At 42.4% G+C, this 16,247-nt stretch overlaps 1 protein-coding gene across 1 annotated transcript in view; it reads right to left on the bottom strand.

Moving 5' to 3' along the window:
- The window catches only part of fhip1b (FHF complex subunit HOOK interacting protein 1B), a 62,565-nt gene that overhangs the window by 20,211 nt on the left and 26,107 nt on the right, over window positions 1-16,247 (bottom strand). Inside the window, exons 6-7 of the mRNA XM_060826395.1 lie at window positions 15,494-15,573; window positions 7,299-7,468 (exon numbers count right to left, since the gene is read on the bottom strand). Of these exons, the coding sequence (XP_060682378.1) occupies window positions 7,299-7,468; window positions 15,494-15,573 (250 nt within the window). The remainder of the gene's footprint in view (window positions 1-7,298; window positions 7,469-15,493; window positions 15,574-16,247) is intronic.

Below are 16,247 nucleotides of genomic sequence, written 5' to 3'. Positions count from 1 at the left end.
CTCGCTAACATAATTCGGGTAATTTTCACTGTACACTTACCGAAACAAATTGCAAAGTTATGGTCTGGGCTGCCTGCTTAAGAATGTCTTGAGTAGTCTGGCTGAGTCCATGGCAGATTGGAGGCTTTTTGTGGGATCTTAACCAGTGAGTGGTAAGTGCTATCATCTTTATTTCAGCTGTTGGTTTGGTTGGGTAAACAAAGCTTGGGATAGTAACGGCTCTTTCAGCTGCCAGACGTTTTCTGGAAGTGGATGTGGTGACTTTGGAAAAGTTTTGCAAAAAGTGAATAAGATCAAGCTGCAGGAATTAGCAGAGAAGCTGGAATTGGAGCTGCCTGCTTCTGTGAGGAAAGGAGAGATAATTACAGCAGTATCCCAGCATTTAAACTTGCTGGAGAAACCATCAGAATCTATAGAGATGGCAAGAATTCAATTGCAAATGAAGCAACTTGAGTTTGAGGTGGGAGATAAGGAAAGGGCAGCAGAAATGAAACAGTTTGAGTTACAATTAGAAGCAGAAAAGAGGAAAAAAGAGCAGCAGAACATAGAGAAAGAGAGCAGCAGAAGAGAGGGGAAAAGAGTGAGCAGAGAAAGAAAAAGAGAGCTTTTGAACTTCATAAACTAACACTCAAAAAGGAAATTCAGCTTAAAAGGCTGGAGATAAAGACAGAGGATAGGCTTAGTGAGGATAAGCAAGTCCCTGGTAGTCAGAAACCTAGTGAGAAACTGATTAAGTATGTACAAGAATTGCCTAAATTTGATGAGAAGGATGTGGAAGCCTTCTTCATCTCATTTGAAAAGGTGGCTAAACAAATGCAGTGGCCAGCGGCAATGTGGGTTTTATTAATCCAAACGAAACCTGTAGGTAGGGTGAATGAGGTATTCGCATCACTGTCAGAAAAGGGATCTGGGGAGGGTGAGGAGGTGAAAAAAAGCCATTTTAAATGCAGATGAACTTGTACCAGAAGCCAAAGACACATTTCAAGAATCTAAAGAGGGAGCCTGGTCAAACTGATATTGAGTTTGAAAGGATAAAAGTATAATTTCGATAAATAGATAAGAGCTTTAAAACTTGAGCAAACCTATGATGCCTTTAGAGAGGTTATTATTTTCGACTTCTGCCTGAAGCAGTGCGCAATCCTGTGGAAGAGCAGAGAGTTAAAACAGCAAGGTTACCAGCTGAAGTGGCTGACATTTATGAGCTGGTCTATAAGTTTGGCTTCCAGAATCAATTTCAGTCCACGAGGGATAGAAATTGGAGCAAAGAGAAATCCTCACTTGGAAATGGAAAGGTAGATCTCAGTGAAGATCATAAGGAGAACTTACCGCAGGGTGCAAAAGAAACCATGGAGGGGGACAAAACAATTAAAAAGCTCCGGGGTTTTCATTGTGATAGTGGGCCACACAAAATCAGAGTGTTGGTGGGCTAGGAGAAAGCCAGAATGTAGGAAAACCAAACAAGCCTCATAGTTTTGTTGGACTAGTAACAAAAAGCACAAGGGAAGTTAGACAACTGCCTCAGAGCGTACAAGATGATCAGAAATTAAGGAGGAAGTGCCAGATCTGCTTAAAAAATATACATGCAAGGGTAAAGTTTATTCACATAGGCCAGGAGTAGCAGGTAAAGAAGTTACAAAATTAAGGGACACAGGATCCTCTCAATCTGAAGGATGATGAGTTATGTACTCCTGAGGGACAATTGCCAGAAAAGGTACTGGTAACAGGAACTCATGGTGAGACAAAAAGTGCTCAATTATATAAAGCAAGGCTATAGAGTCCAGAGAAGAGTGGAGAATTTGTGGTCGGAGTACTGGACAAACTCTCAGCTTCAGAAATACAATTTGTCCTTGTAAATGATTTGGTGATTCAGTGGTAGGCATGCTGCCTACTCTAGTTGAAAAGCCAGTGGAGACGCAGGCAACTGAAGACACGGAAAATGTTTATCCAGGAATTCTTCCTGATTGTGTGATCTCAGAGGCACAAGTTGAAGCAGGAGAGATCAACAGGCACAGAAAAGGAAGCTGGCATAGCTTTATCACAAACTTTCTTCGATCAGATAAGTGGAACAGAGAAGGGGCAAATAGGTAAACATGCAAGTTTCTTTAGCTCTGCTAAGTTGATTGAATTACAGCAGAAAGACAAGAACTTAAAACAGTTATATCAAAGGGCATTTACAGAGGAGAGTGAATGCATCCCTGTGTGTTATTACTTAACAAATGACGTCTTAATGATCAAATGGAGACCATCATATAGTCAAGAAAATGAGAAATGGGCAGAAATTCAACAAATTGTTTTGTCAGTAGGCTATAGAAAGGAGGTGCTGCAAGTGGAGCATGAGCTATCACTTGGAGGTCATTTAGAGATGAGGAAAACACAGGCTAAAATACAAAGACATTTTTACTGGCCTGGACTACACAAAGATGTAGTAGAATTTTGCCAGACGTGTCATACATGTAAGCTAATTGGAAAACCACAGGCAGTAATAAAACCTGCACCTTTACTACCTATTCTAGCATTTGAGGAACCTTTCACAAGTTTTGATTGATTGCATAGGTCTGAAAATGCGTTGCTGGTTAAAGCACAGCAGGTCAGGCAGCATCCAAGGAACAGGAAATTTGATGTTTCAGGCACAAGCCCTTCATCCCGAAACGTCGAATTTCCTGTTCCTTGGATGCTGCCTGACCTGCTGCGCTTTAACCAGCAACACATTTTCAGCTCTGATCTCCAGCATCTGCAGACCTCACTTTTTACTCGTTGATTGCATAGGTCCCCTAACTCAAACAGAAAGTGGGAATAAGTATTTATTAACAATAATAGGTGTGTCGACTAGATTTCCAGAGGCAATCCCGTTATGCAACATCGAAGCTAAAAGGGCTGTAGAAGAATTACTTAAATGTTTTACTAGATATGGACTACCAATTGAGATCCAGTCAGATCAAGGATCAAACTTCACATTCAAACTATTCAAGGAGGTTATGAATAACTTGGGAATAAAGCAATTCAAATCTACTGTGTACCATCCGAAATCTCAGGGAGTGCTAGAGAGATGGCATCAAATACGAAAGACCATGTTGAGGGCTTATGATCAGGATTATCCAGGTGATTGAGTTAAGGGAGTTCCGTTTATACTTTTGTGATCAGAGATGCACCAAATGAATAGGCCAAATTCAGTCTATTTGAATTAATTTTTGAGCATGAAATAAGAGGACTGATAAAATTGGATGTGGAGAAATTAATAAGTCAGAATTCAGAGAACACCCATTTGGACGATGTGTCAAATTTTAGAGAACAATTAAATAGAACTGGAGAGTTGACTAGACAGCATTTAAAAGTATCACAGCATATAATGAAACAGGAAGCGGATAAGAAATCACAAATTCACCATTCTGCAATTGGGGACAAGGTATTGATGTTACTTCCAATAACAGATGAGCCTTTAAAAGCCAGGTTTAGTGGACCTTACCAAATCAAGAGGAAATTGATAAGGACTCCAGACAAGAAGAAATCGCACAGAGTGTGTCATGTGAATATGCTCAAAAGGTATTTTGATCGGGAAGGAAAGCAAGAGGAGAAGGTGTTACTGATTACAGCATAGAAGGACCACGTTCAGAGGATTCTGAATTGGACATTCCTCAAATCAAATTGGACAACGAGGAAGTTGTCAAAAATTGGAATAAATTATTGAGTTACTTTCCACAAGAAAATTGAAATGACCTGAAAGAGTTATTACTATGACATGGGGAGAAAATTGGAAATAAACTGGCAAGTACTAACCTAATTGTGTGTGACGTAGAAACATTATATGCTGTCCCGATTAAGCAACATCCTTATAGGCATAACCCTGTAAAGTTGGCACTGGTTCAGAAGGAGATAGAGCGCATGCTCCAAGATAGCATAATCGAAGTGAGTTACAGTGACTGGAGCTCACCCATAGTCATGGTGCCAAAGCCAGATGGTTATGTGTGGACTATTGCAAAGTCAATGCCGTTACAAAGACTGATGCGGATTCAATTCCATGGTTGGAGGACTGTGTCAAAAAATTCGGACAGGCAACTTACATTTCTAAGTTGGACTTGCTCAAAGGTTATTGGCGAGTACCACTCTCAGACACAGCAAAGGCAATTTTGGTTTTCGTAATGCCAAATTGACTATATCAGTTCAAAGTCACGTCATTTGACATGAAAAACGCTCCAGCCACATTTCAGAGACTGATAAATAAGGTCATTGCCGATTACCCAACTACGTTGTGTATATTGATGACCTGGTGATGGAAGGAACATTGACACTATTTATTGGACTTGTTCGATTGACTTCGGAAGGCAGGCTTGGTGGTAAACCTAGCTAAAAGTAAATTTGCCAAAGCCCAAGTCACCTTCGTAGGCCAGCTTATTGGACATGGACAGTTGGCCCCATGGGATGTGAAAATGAAAGTAACTGGGGAATTTCCCACACTCGTCGAGAAAAGCAGTCCTATGGTTCCTGAGGTAGAGTGGATTTTACGGAAAGTTTGTGCTGAACTTTAACAGTGCTCCACTCACCGAATTGTTAAAAAAGGGCAAGACGTTTCAATGTACGGCGGACTATCAAAAGGCATTTTTTGATAGCTTAAAAACTGTGTTAACCACTGTCTCAGTATTAGCCACACTGGATTACACAAAGCCTTTCAAGGTGGCTATTGATGTCAGTGATGCGGGTGTCGGTGCGATGCTCCTGCAGGAGGATGATGAAGGGATGGAAAGACCCATCAGGTATTTTTCCAGGAAATTGAATGTTCATCAACAGAAATATTCAATGGTGGAGAAAGAGACTTCAAACTTGGTGTTGGCATTACAACATTTCAGTGTTTATATTACCAGCAATGCATCTGAGACAATCGTATACACTGACCCAATGACATTTGTGGAGAAATTAAGGACAAGAATGCCAGACTGTTTAGATGGAGCTTGTTGTTGCAGCTATTCAATTTGACAAGTGTGCATGTGGCAGGTCGCAAAAACATGATAGCCGATGCATTATCGAGACTTGAATGAGATACAGAGGTGTTCAGTGGTGGGTGTACTGCAGCCTGAATTTGCATGTGGTTGTGCATGTTTACATGTATGTAGTTAGTATGGTGTATATGTGTGTTTAGACTATTCTCATCTTGCCGGACGCATGGCAACTCTTAGGTTAAATTGTTCCTTTTCTCAAGGTTACTATGTTTTGGGTTTTTTTTCAGAGGGGTAATAAACCATTCTCAGTTCTGATTAGTCTGGTTTGGTACAGAGATTAAAGGGTATTGAGAGGCCATTTTTGTTTATATGTAAAAAGATGAGACTTCAGAACACAGTGGTCATGTTTTCGAAGGGACCCAATGAAAGGGAAGTGGTCATCTCTCTAGCTGAGCAGTTTAGCTCAGGTCCAGAACTGTTTGGGAGTTCAACAGTGAGCTGTGAGGAAACTCTCTCTTCTGCCCTTCTAACTTCAACCTGAAAGCATCTGACCCTTTTTTGTACTGTTTAGATTAGATTACAGTGTAGAAACAGGCCCTTCGGCCCAACAAGTCCACACCGATCCGCCGAAGCGCAACCCACCCATTCCCCCACATTTACACATTTACCTAACACAACGGGCAATTCACCTAAGCTGCACATCAGGACTGTGGGAGAAAACCGGAGCACCCGGAGGAAACCCACGCAGACACGGGGAGAACGTGCAAACTCCACACAGTCGGTCGCCTGAGTCGGGAATTGAACCCAGATCTCTGGCGCTATGAGGCAGCAGTACTAACCACTGTGCCACCGTGCTGTTCAAAAAGTGCCCACTCATGTCAACCGACCAGATTGCCATGGGGAAAAAGACTGTTACTACACGGTTTTGAACCGGGGACCTTTCGCGTCTTAAGTGGATGCGATAACCACTACACTACAGAAACTCGCAACTGTGTTTTAAAGGGGATTTGCTTATTGGGACAGTTGTGTATATTCTAGTTTGAATAGATTGAGTGCTGTAGGGGTTCTTTATTCTGTTTTTCATGTTTGATTGTGTAATTTTGTGAATGATTTTTTTGTCTGTTTTAAACCTGGTAGTCAATCTAGCTAATTTACTCTGGGTAATTTTCACTGTACACTTACCAAAACAAATTGTAAAGTTATGGTCTGGACTGCCTGCTTAAGAATGTTTTGAGTGGTCTGGCCTAGTCCATAACACTCCAATTGTGTCTAGCCAGTGTTACATATAAGTTCACCATGACCTCCCTGCTGTTGTACTCTATGCCCCTGTTAATGATGTTGAGGACATTGTATGCTTTATTAACTGCATTCTCTGGGCCAAATGGCCTGTTTCGATAGTCCCTCTGCATCTGCACTCCCTTTAGAATTGTGCTCTTTAGTTTATACTGTCGCAATGTTCTTGCTACTAAACTGTATCAGCTCATACTTGTTTCCTCTTGTAGGGGGAAGACAAAACTGGGGACAGAGTTTCAAAATAAGCAGATTCCCATTCAAGGGATAGGCAAGTTCGTTTGTCAAAGGATCACTAGTCATTATTAACCTTTTCTAGTGCAGATCAGTGGAGGCTAGGTCACTGAACATGTTCAAAGCTGAGTTGGGTAGATTTTTGAACCACTAGGCAAATGGAAGCTATTCCAACACATTCCTCACTAGTGTGTAGTGGAAGAGCTTATGCTCGAAACGTCGAATTCTCTATTCCTGAGATGCTGCCTGGCCTGCTGTGCTTTGACCAGCAACACATTTGCAGTAGGGGATAGTGGACAGGCTTTAGGAGTGAGGAGGTGAGTTACTTTCTTCAGTACTCCTAGCTTCTGACGTACTCTGGTAGTCACTATTTAAATGGCCAGTCCAGTTCCGTATATAGTTAATGAGTAACTCCCAGGATGTTTAGTGGAGAATTCAGTGATGGTAATGCTATTGAATACAAGGGGCAGTGGTTAGATTCTCTCTTATTGGAGATGGTCATTACATGACATTTGCATGGCACAAATGTTACTTGCCACTTGCCGCAGTCTGAACCTGGATATTGTCCAGATTTTGCTGCATTTGGAAATGGATTGCTTCAGTATCTGAGGACGCAAATGCTGCTGACCGTTGCGCAATCACCAGCGAACATTCCAAATGGAGGCGAGGTCTTTGATGAAGCGACGTTGATTGGGCCAAGGACACTACCCTGAGGAACCCATGCCTACACTTCGGAGTCATTTTTTCACCTCTCTTACCCTCGCCATGTTTCTGTGTTATCAGGACTTGCCCAATCACAGCCACACACAGTGCACAGTGTTACCTGCTGGGATGGAAACTTACCTTTAGACCAGACAGCATGCTCCTCTTCTCGTTCCATACCACTAAAGTTCTCTGGTTTACAGCATTCCGGGATTAAGGACAGAAACTTGTCTGCTGTTTTCCCATAGAAATCCTGATCCTTGACAGCACGCCGCTGGCTTAACATCACATGATTGCATGGAATTAGATACCTGCCAAAATTATGGGGAGGGCAGGAGTGTAAGTGTGAGACTAACAAACAGCTCCTTGGTCCTACAAACTTCATCAGAGGGTTGTGTGGCCACTGGCACCATCTCAACACTGTCCACATCTCAAAAGCTCTGGTTTATCCCTCATAGGCATGACCCGAAGTTGAATGAGTTTAGAAATCTCAACAAAGAGCTGATCATAACTTCTAACTTAGAATCATAGAATCTTAAAGCATCGATTGACATTTTGTCTGCACTGGTTCTTTAATAGGGCATTCAAATTCCTCGCTAACACCTCTCTAGACTTGCTCACAGCCCTGAAATGTTTCCCCTTCAAATATATATCTAATGCTTTCTCGAAATGTACTTGAGAACTATATCCACTTGTCAGGCAGTGCAATTCAAATCCCTACCACTCATGCACATTAAAGATTTCTCTCAACTCACATTGAGGACCTTTCCCAACCATCTTGAATTTGAGCCCTCTGTTTATTGACCATTTAGACCCTGCTAACTACTTCTTCTTATTCAAGCATTCTCATGATTTTAAACACTTTGATTAAATCTCCTCTTAGCCTTCTCTGTTCCAGGAACAATGCTAATTTCTCCATGTTATGGAAGTCTCTCATCTCTGGAACCATTCAGCAAATTTCCTCTGGACCCTTTACAATCCCTTGGCTTGTTTTGATAAGTTTCTGTCCAGAATCGGAACCAAACCCACATCCATCGTAAAGGACACGGGCAGTAGAAACATGGGAACAACACCCCCTGCAAGTTCCCCTCCAAGCCACTCACCATCCTGACCTGGAAATATGTAGCTGTTCCTTCAGTGTCGCGAAGTCTAAATACCAGAACTCCCTTCCTAAGCGCATTGTGGATCAACCTACAACATATGGATGCAGCAATTCAAGAATGTTGCTCACCCCCACCTTCTCAAGGGCAATTAAGGATGGGCAATAAATGCTAAGTGAGTAAGTGAGATTTCAAGATGCCAGCCAGTGATGCCCATAGCAGGAAGGTTTTGCCAACCTCCTAACTTATGTTTCTGTAGCTCTATTTACAAAAGCTCAAGATGCCATACACTTTCTCAGGTGCTTTGTGTACCCAGCCTGCCCTTTGAGATTTGTATACAATCACCCCCAGATTTCTGCTCTTGCATCATTCACTTAGAATTGTCACTCTGCCTTCCCACTAAAGTGCATAATTTTACACTTCCCTCTGTTGAAAAGTATCTGCATGTGCCTATGGACTTCATCAGTTCATCATTGTCCCCCTGGAGTCTGGTATCATCCTACTCACTGTTTCCAACTCTGAGTTTTGGGTCACCTGTAAATTTTGGAATTGTGCCCTATATTAAGGTCGTGCCATTAATGTTTATTGCATATAGTAGTGTCCCTAAACATAACTCCAGGGACATGCACCATAAATCTTCCTCCAATCCAGAAATCAACTGTTCAAAACTACTGTCTTTCCCACCCCTCAGTGAAGTTCATGTCTTTGCTTCTCCTGCCCCTTTTATCCCATGGGGTTTCAATTTAACAAGTTTAACGTGGTACCTTATGAAACACCATATGACAGCCCTCCACCCAACATTAATCACATTAGGCTCATCCACCTTCTCTGTTACCTCACCATAAAACCCAATCAGATTATTGAAAGGTAGTTCCCCTCGACAAATCCAGGCTGGTTCTCCTTTTGCAGGTATTTTGTTAACCCACCCTGCTCCTTTGGGACTGCACCAGTCCAAATAGTTAACTTTTTTCTTGAATTATAATTTCTAAAGTAACCTCTGCTTTCCGGTATTTCCATGTAAACCTACAAAATAGGAGTAGGAGTAGGCCCTTATTCAATCTGATCATGGCTGATCATCCAACTCGGTCCTCTGTTCCTGCTTTCTCTCCCCCTTTCTTTGATGCCTTTAGCCCCAAGTGCATTATATCAAACTCCTTCCTGAAAGCATTCAATATTTTGGCCTTAACCACTTTCTGTGGCAAAGAATCCTAAAGGCTCCCCCCTCTTCTCATCTCAGAACTGGATGGCCTGCCCTGTATCCTGAGACTGAGAGCCTGGTTCTGACAATTAATTGTGACAGATAGCAGTTGAGTCCAAAACACTGAATATTTTCAAGAATGAATTAGGTATAATTCTAAGAGCTAAAGTGATCAAAGGATATGGGTTAAAAAGTGGGAACGGGGTACTGAGGTGGACAATCAGCTGTGATCAGGCTGAATGGCACAGCACCTCCTCGTCCAATTTTCTAATGCTTTTATGTCCTCCTTTGCTGAAATCTACACACCTCCCAATCCAGACTGCTGCTTTATTTGGCAAATGTATACGCCCTTTCTTTGGGACTAATACTATCCCTAATTTTCCATGTTAGCCATGGTTGGGTCAGATTTGTAGTTTAATTTTCTTGCCAGTGCAAGCGTAACTCAAGCCCTTTGTGCCTACTCCCAAGTTAGTAAATTGCAAGCAGTAAATAGTAAAGGAAATGTGCAGGAAGATGGGAGAGATGAATAGAAAAAGCATAATTAGTTTTTAGATAAATTTTAATGACCCACTTAGCAACTGTGCCAGGTAGGGAATAGTTCGCACAACATTTCTATGACGTGTAAAGGTTTCTATTCTTGGACCTAAAGACAGAGAGAGATTATGTCGGATCTGAATGTGGGAATGGCATGGATCAGTGAGATTGGTTTGAGAGTAGCAAGCACAGTATAAGGATTTAAGTGTTGTAGAAAGGAGGGATCAAGTTAAGGCATTTTGTTTTGCATTTATCAGGACTGAAAGACAAGAAAATCCACTTTAGAGAGGAAGGAATGATTTAATAGCATGAGAAGAGTTTTGATTGAATGGACAATAGTTGACACGGAGATACAGCGTGAACTGTTAACTGATAGTTAACCAGCCAATTCATACCAGGTAGTTGACTCTGATTGGAAATTACTACTGGGGATGCAGAAGTGTTTCCACCCTTTAGGCAAAAGGATTTCTTTCTTTTAGTGCTTTGTGTGATATGGGGTGCCATTATTCATCACTCATCTCTAATCTGCCCAGAGAATTATTAAGACTCACCTACATTGCTGTGGGTCTGGAGTCACATGTAGGTCAGACCAGGTAAGCACGGCAGATGTCTTTTCCAAAAGAACAGTAGTGATGAGATGGGTTTTTACAACAACCGGTGGTGGTTACAAATCACAATTAGATGAGCATTTTATTCCAGATATTAATTAAATTCAAATTTCACCTTTTTTAAAAAAAATCATCCATGGGATGTGGGCATTGCTGGCTAGGCCAACATTTATTGTCCATTGCTAACTGCCCACTTGGAGTTAAGAGTCATGCACATTGCTGTGGGTCTGAGGTCACGTGAAGGCCAGACCAGGTAATGATCACAGAATCCCTACAATATGGAAGCAGGCTATTCAGCGCAAGTCCACACCATTGCTCCAAAGAGCATCCCATCAGACCCAGCCCCTAGTATCTACCTCTTCATTTCCCATGGCTAACCCACTTAATCTGGACACTATGGGCAATTTTAGCATGGCCAATCCACCTAACTTGCACAACCTAAGGCTGTGGGAGGGAACCTGAACACCTAGAGGAAACCAAGGCATACACGGGGAGAATGTGCAACCTCCACACAGACAGTTGCCTGGGGGTGAAATCAAACCTGGATCCCTAATACTTTGAGGCAACAGTGTTAACCACTGAGCCATCGTCCAGCTCTGATGGCAATTTCCTTCCCTAAAGGACATTAGTGAATTACATGAGCTGTTCCCAACAATTAGCAATGGTTTCATGGTCATCATTAACTTCAGATTTCATTAAGTTCAAACTTCACCATTCGCCATGATAGCATTCCAACTCTTGACCCCAAAATATTAATAATCCAATGACATAACCCTCTCATCATTGCACCTTTCCAATGAGGACAATGCTGTGGAGACAGCCAATCCATGCTGGCAGCCCATAGCAATAACCCAACCAATCAGTCGACTTGCCCGATTTGTATGAAATCAATTATTTTAAATTGACAGTCAGCACTTTTGTGTCAACCATAGGCCAACCATTCAGCACGATCTGCACATGCTGCAGAACTTGTACTACCCTCCCTTTATTTCAGATCTCCGTCTGCAGTTCTTTGCTTTCCTTCTCTCTCTCTCTCTCTCTCTAATGTTTGTTTCTTTGTGTTTCCATCCTGATGAGTGCAAGATGAAAAGCTTCAATTTAATGTTTCATTTTAATAATACCAAGATTATAAATACAAAGGAAATAAAAAGATGAAATTAGAGTAAACTTTACAAAGTAATAAGTATAGGTAGGGATGAGGTGGAAGGTGACATGGACTGCTGGGTAACAGGGGACTGGTATTAAAGAGAGTGCAAATGTAGAGAATATGAAGATTGCATCAAAATGAACTAAAGGTTAAAAATACTGGTTCAAACTGTCAGAACCAATGTTTCTGATTCATTTTCAGACGATTACTGAAAATATGCCCTGAAGACGATGCTGAGATAAGAGCTAGATAAAGAAAACCAGGATAGTGGGTGAGGACAAGTATTCAGAATACAAGGAAGAAAGACTGAAAGCTTTAGGGAAGAACCACAGTGGGGAATGTGAGGACGTATTTTATTTACATGGCGAGTGGTAATGCTCTGAAGCTAGCTGATGACTGTACAAGTGTGATGGAGATAGAGACAAGGAACAATTTGAAAACGAAACTGGACAGGCACTTTAATAAAATAGCATTGCAGGGCTATGGGATAGAATGGGAGTGACTCAATTGCTACAGAGAGGGCCATGGACTCGGTCTGAATAGCCTCCTGCACTGTAAAGGCTCACTAAATGGAGGGTCTTTAACTTTCCAAATATCGACTGGAAATGCGATAATTCAAGTATTTTAGATGGGTCAGTTTTTGTCCAATGTGACATAGTATATAGACAGGCCAACAAGGTGCGATGCCACATTAGATTTGGTACTGGGTAATGAACCCAGCCAGGTGTTAGAGTTGGAGGTAGGTGAGCATTTTGGTGATAGTGACCACAATTCGGTTATGTTTATGTTAGTGATGGAAAGGGATATGTATTCAAAGTTTGTGCAAAGATTTGTAGCTCGGGTGCTTGTTGTAGTGGTTCTGTTTGCCGAGCTGGAAGTTTTTGTTGCAAACGTTTCGTCCCCTGGCTAGGAGACATCATCAGTGCTTCGGCATTCACGTAGGAACCGGAGTTGTTCATATGTTGCGCTTAGGCGGTTAGCGCAGGATTCCCATTTCCTGGCTTGTCTCAGCGTCTCTCGCCCGTAAGTGTTCAAAGTTTGTGTGAAGATTTGTAGCTCGGGTGCTTGTTGTAGTGGTTCTGTTCGCCAAGCTGGAAGTTTTTGTTGCAAACGTTTCATCCCCTGGCTAGGAGACATCATCAGTGCTATAATCATCACTATAAATGCCGGAAGAAACATCAAAGAAGCGCTACGCAGGAGGCTCCAGAGCACTGATGATGTCTCCTAGCCAGGGGACGAAACGTTTGCAACAAAAACATCTAGCTCGGCGAACAGAACCACTACAGGGATATGTATATACCCAGGGCAGGAGTTATAGCTGTGAGAAAGGCGATTATGATGCAATTAGGCAAGATTTAGGATGCAAGGGTGGGGAAGGAAATTATAGGGGATGGGCACAAATGAAATGTGGGCTGTGTGTCCTTGATAGGTATGTGCCTGTCAGGCAGGTAGGACGTGGTTGAGCGAGGGAGTTGTGGTTTACTAAGGAAGTTGAATCTCTTGTCAAGAGGAAGAAGGCTTATGTTAGAATGAGACGTGGAGGCTCAGTTAGGGTGCTTGAGAGTTACACGCTAGCCAGGATAAACCTAAAGAGAGAGAGCTAAGAAGAGCCAGGAGGGGACATGAGAAGTTGTGGGCAGAAAGGATCAAAGAAAACCCTAAAGCTTTCTATAGGTATATCAGAAATAAAAGAATTACTGCAGTAAGATTAGGACCAGTAGTGGGAAGTTGTGCGTGGAGTCAGAGGAAGTAGGGGAAGCACAAAATGAATATTTCTCATCAGTATTCACACTAGATAAAGACAATGTTGTCAAGGAGAATACGCAGGTAGAGGCTACTAGACTAAACGGGATTCAAGTTGATAAGGAGGAGCTGTTAGCAATTCTGGAAAGTGTGAAAATAGATGTCTCCTGGGCCGGATGGGATTTATCCTAGGATTCTCTGGGAAGCTCGGGAGGAGACTGCAGAGCCTTTGGCTTTGATCTTTATGTCATCATTGCCTATAGGAATAGTGCCAGAAGACAGGAGGGTTGCAAATGTTGTCCCCTTATTCAAGAAGGGGAGTAGAGACAACCCTGGTAATTATAGACCAGTGAGCCTTACTTTGGTTGTGGATAAAGTGGTGGAAAAAGTTATAAGAGATAGGATTTATAATCATCTAGAAAGGAATAAGTTGATTAGGGACAATCAACATGGTTTTGTGAAGGGTAGGTTGTGCTTCACTAACCTTACTGAATTCTTTGCGAAGGTGACCAAACAGGTGGATGAGGGTAAAGAAGCTGAGGTGGTGTATATGGATTTCAGTAAGACTTTTGATAAGATTCTCCACAGTAGGCAACTGCACAAAATATGGAAGCATGGGATTGAGGATGATTGAGCAGTTTGGATCAGAAATTGGCTAGCTGAAAGATAGAGGGTGATGGTTGATTGGAAATGTTAATCCTAGAGTTCAGTTACTAGTGGTGTGCCACAAGGATCTGTTTTAGGGCAACTGCTGTTTGCCATTTTTATAAATGACTGGAAGAGGGTATAGAAGGATGGGTTAATAAATTTGCAGATGACACTAAGGTCAGTAGAGTTGTAGGTAGTGCCGAAGGATGTTGTAGGTTACGGATGGACATAGATAAGCTACAGAGTTGGGCTGACAGGTGGCAAATGGAGTTTAATGTGGAAAAGTGTAAGGTGATTCACTTTGGAAGGAGCAACAGGAATACAGAGTACTGAGTTAATGGTAAGATTCTTGGTAGTGTAGATGAGCAGAGAGATCTCAGTGTCCAAGTACATAGGTTCCTGAAAGTTGCCAGGTTGATAGGGTTGTTAAGAAGGCAAATGGTGTGTTAGCTTTTATTGGTAGAGGGACTGTGTTTCGGAGTCACGAGGTCATGCTGCAGCTGTATAAAACTCTGGTACGGCTGCACTTTGAATATTGTATACAGTTCTGGCTATAGGAAGGATGTGGAAGCTTTGGAAAGAGTTCAGAAGTGATTTACTAGTATATTGCCTGGTATGGAGGGAATGTCTTATGAGAAAAGGCAGAAAGACTTGAGGCTGTTTTCATTAGAGAGAGGAAGGTTGAGAGGTGACTTAACTGAGACATATAAGATAATCAGAAGATTAAATAGGTAGAGAGTGAGAACTTTTTTCCTTGGATAGTGATGGCTAGCACAAGGGGACATAGCTTTAAATTGAGGGGTGATAGATATAAGATAGATGTCAGAGGTAGTTTCTTTACTTAGAGAATAGTAGGGACATGGAATGCTCTGCCTGCAACAGTAATAGACTTGCTAACTTTAAGGGCATTTGAATGGTCATTGGATTAACATATGGATGATAATGGAATAGTGTAGGTTAGATGGCCTTCAGACTGGTTCCACAGGTTGGTGCAACATAGAGGGCCAAAGGGCCTGTACTGCACTGGAATGTTCTATATTCTAAATGGAACAGTGAAGTATTTACAAATACTAGTATCAATCATGAAAGAGAGGATTGTTAGTTAGGGTGGCATCTGTGAAGAAAGGATTGCGAGAAAGGAAATCTGTTTTTGTAAGATAGAGTTTCCCTGTTTCAAATTTTACAAGTTACTTTATTATTTTAAAGATGTCAATCAAATCAACCCATGCCCTTCCAGATGCAAGGTAATATTTTATCCAATTGTCCACATAATTTAAACCTGGTATTGAGCTCTTTGTGTGAGCTGAGAGTAGTGTCCTACCTACCTGGATGTTATATGACCACACACTGCCAGTTACCTGAGAACAAGCTGAAGCATAATGTCCTCACAGCTGAGGGTTAACAGGGTCCTGAAGAGACTGAGGGACACCATACAGAGCTGCAAAAGATGCACACATGAGTGGAAACAATGAGTTGGAAAGTGGACACCCCAAAAACACAACCTTCTTCATGCCATTCAGTGGCAACTGAATCCCCAAACACCTAAAACTCAACAAACACCCTGACCTAAAACACCTCTGCACAACACGCTAGACCCAATCCCCTAAACCTGAACCAACGCCCTGACCCAATCCCCTAAACCCGAACCAATGCCCCTGATCCAATCCCCTAAACCTGAACCAACGCCCCTGACCCAATCCCCTAAACGCGAACCAATGCCCCTGATCCAATCCCCTAAACCCGAACCAACGCCCCTGAACCAATTCCCTAAACCTGAACCAACGCCCCGACCCAATCCCCTAAACGCGAACCAATGCCCCTGATCCAATCCCCTAAACTCGAACCAACACCCCTGACCCAATCCTAACCCCAAACCAACGCCCCTCACTCAATCCCCTAAACCTGAACCAACACCCCTCACCTAATCTCCTAAACCTGAACCAACACCCCTCACCTAATCCCCTAAACCTGAACCAACACCCCTCACCCAATCCCCTAAACCCAAACCAACGCCCCGACCCAATCGCCTAAACCCGAACCAACATCCCTCACCCAATCCCCTGATCTCGAACCAACGCCCCGACCCAATCCCCTAAACCAGAACCAACACCC

This window comes from Hemiscyllium ocellatum, chromosome 6 (genome assembly GCF_020745735.1).
Source record: "Hemiscyllium ocellatum isolate sHemOce1 chromosome 6, sHemOce1.pat.X.cur, whole genome shotgun sequence".
Lineage (NCBI taxonomy): Eukaryota > Metazoa > Chordata > Chondrichthyes > Orectolobiformes > Hemiscylliidae > Hemiscyllium > Hemiscyllium ocellatum.
This window is presented reverse-complemented; position numbering and strand designations above follow the sequence as displayed.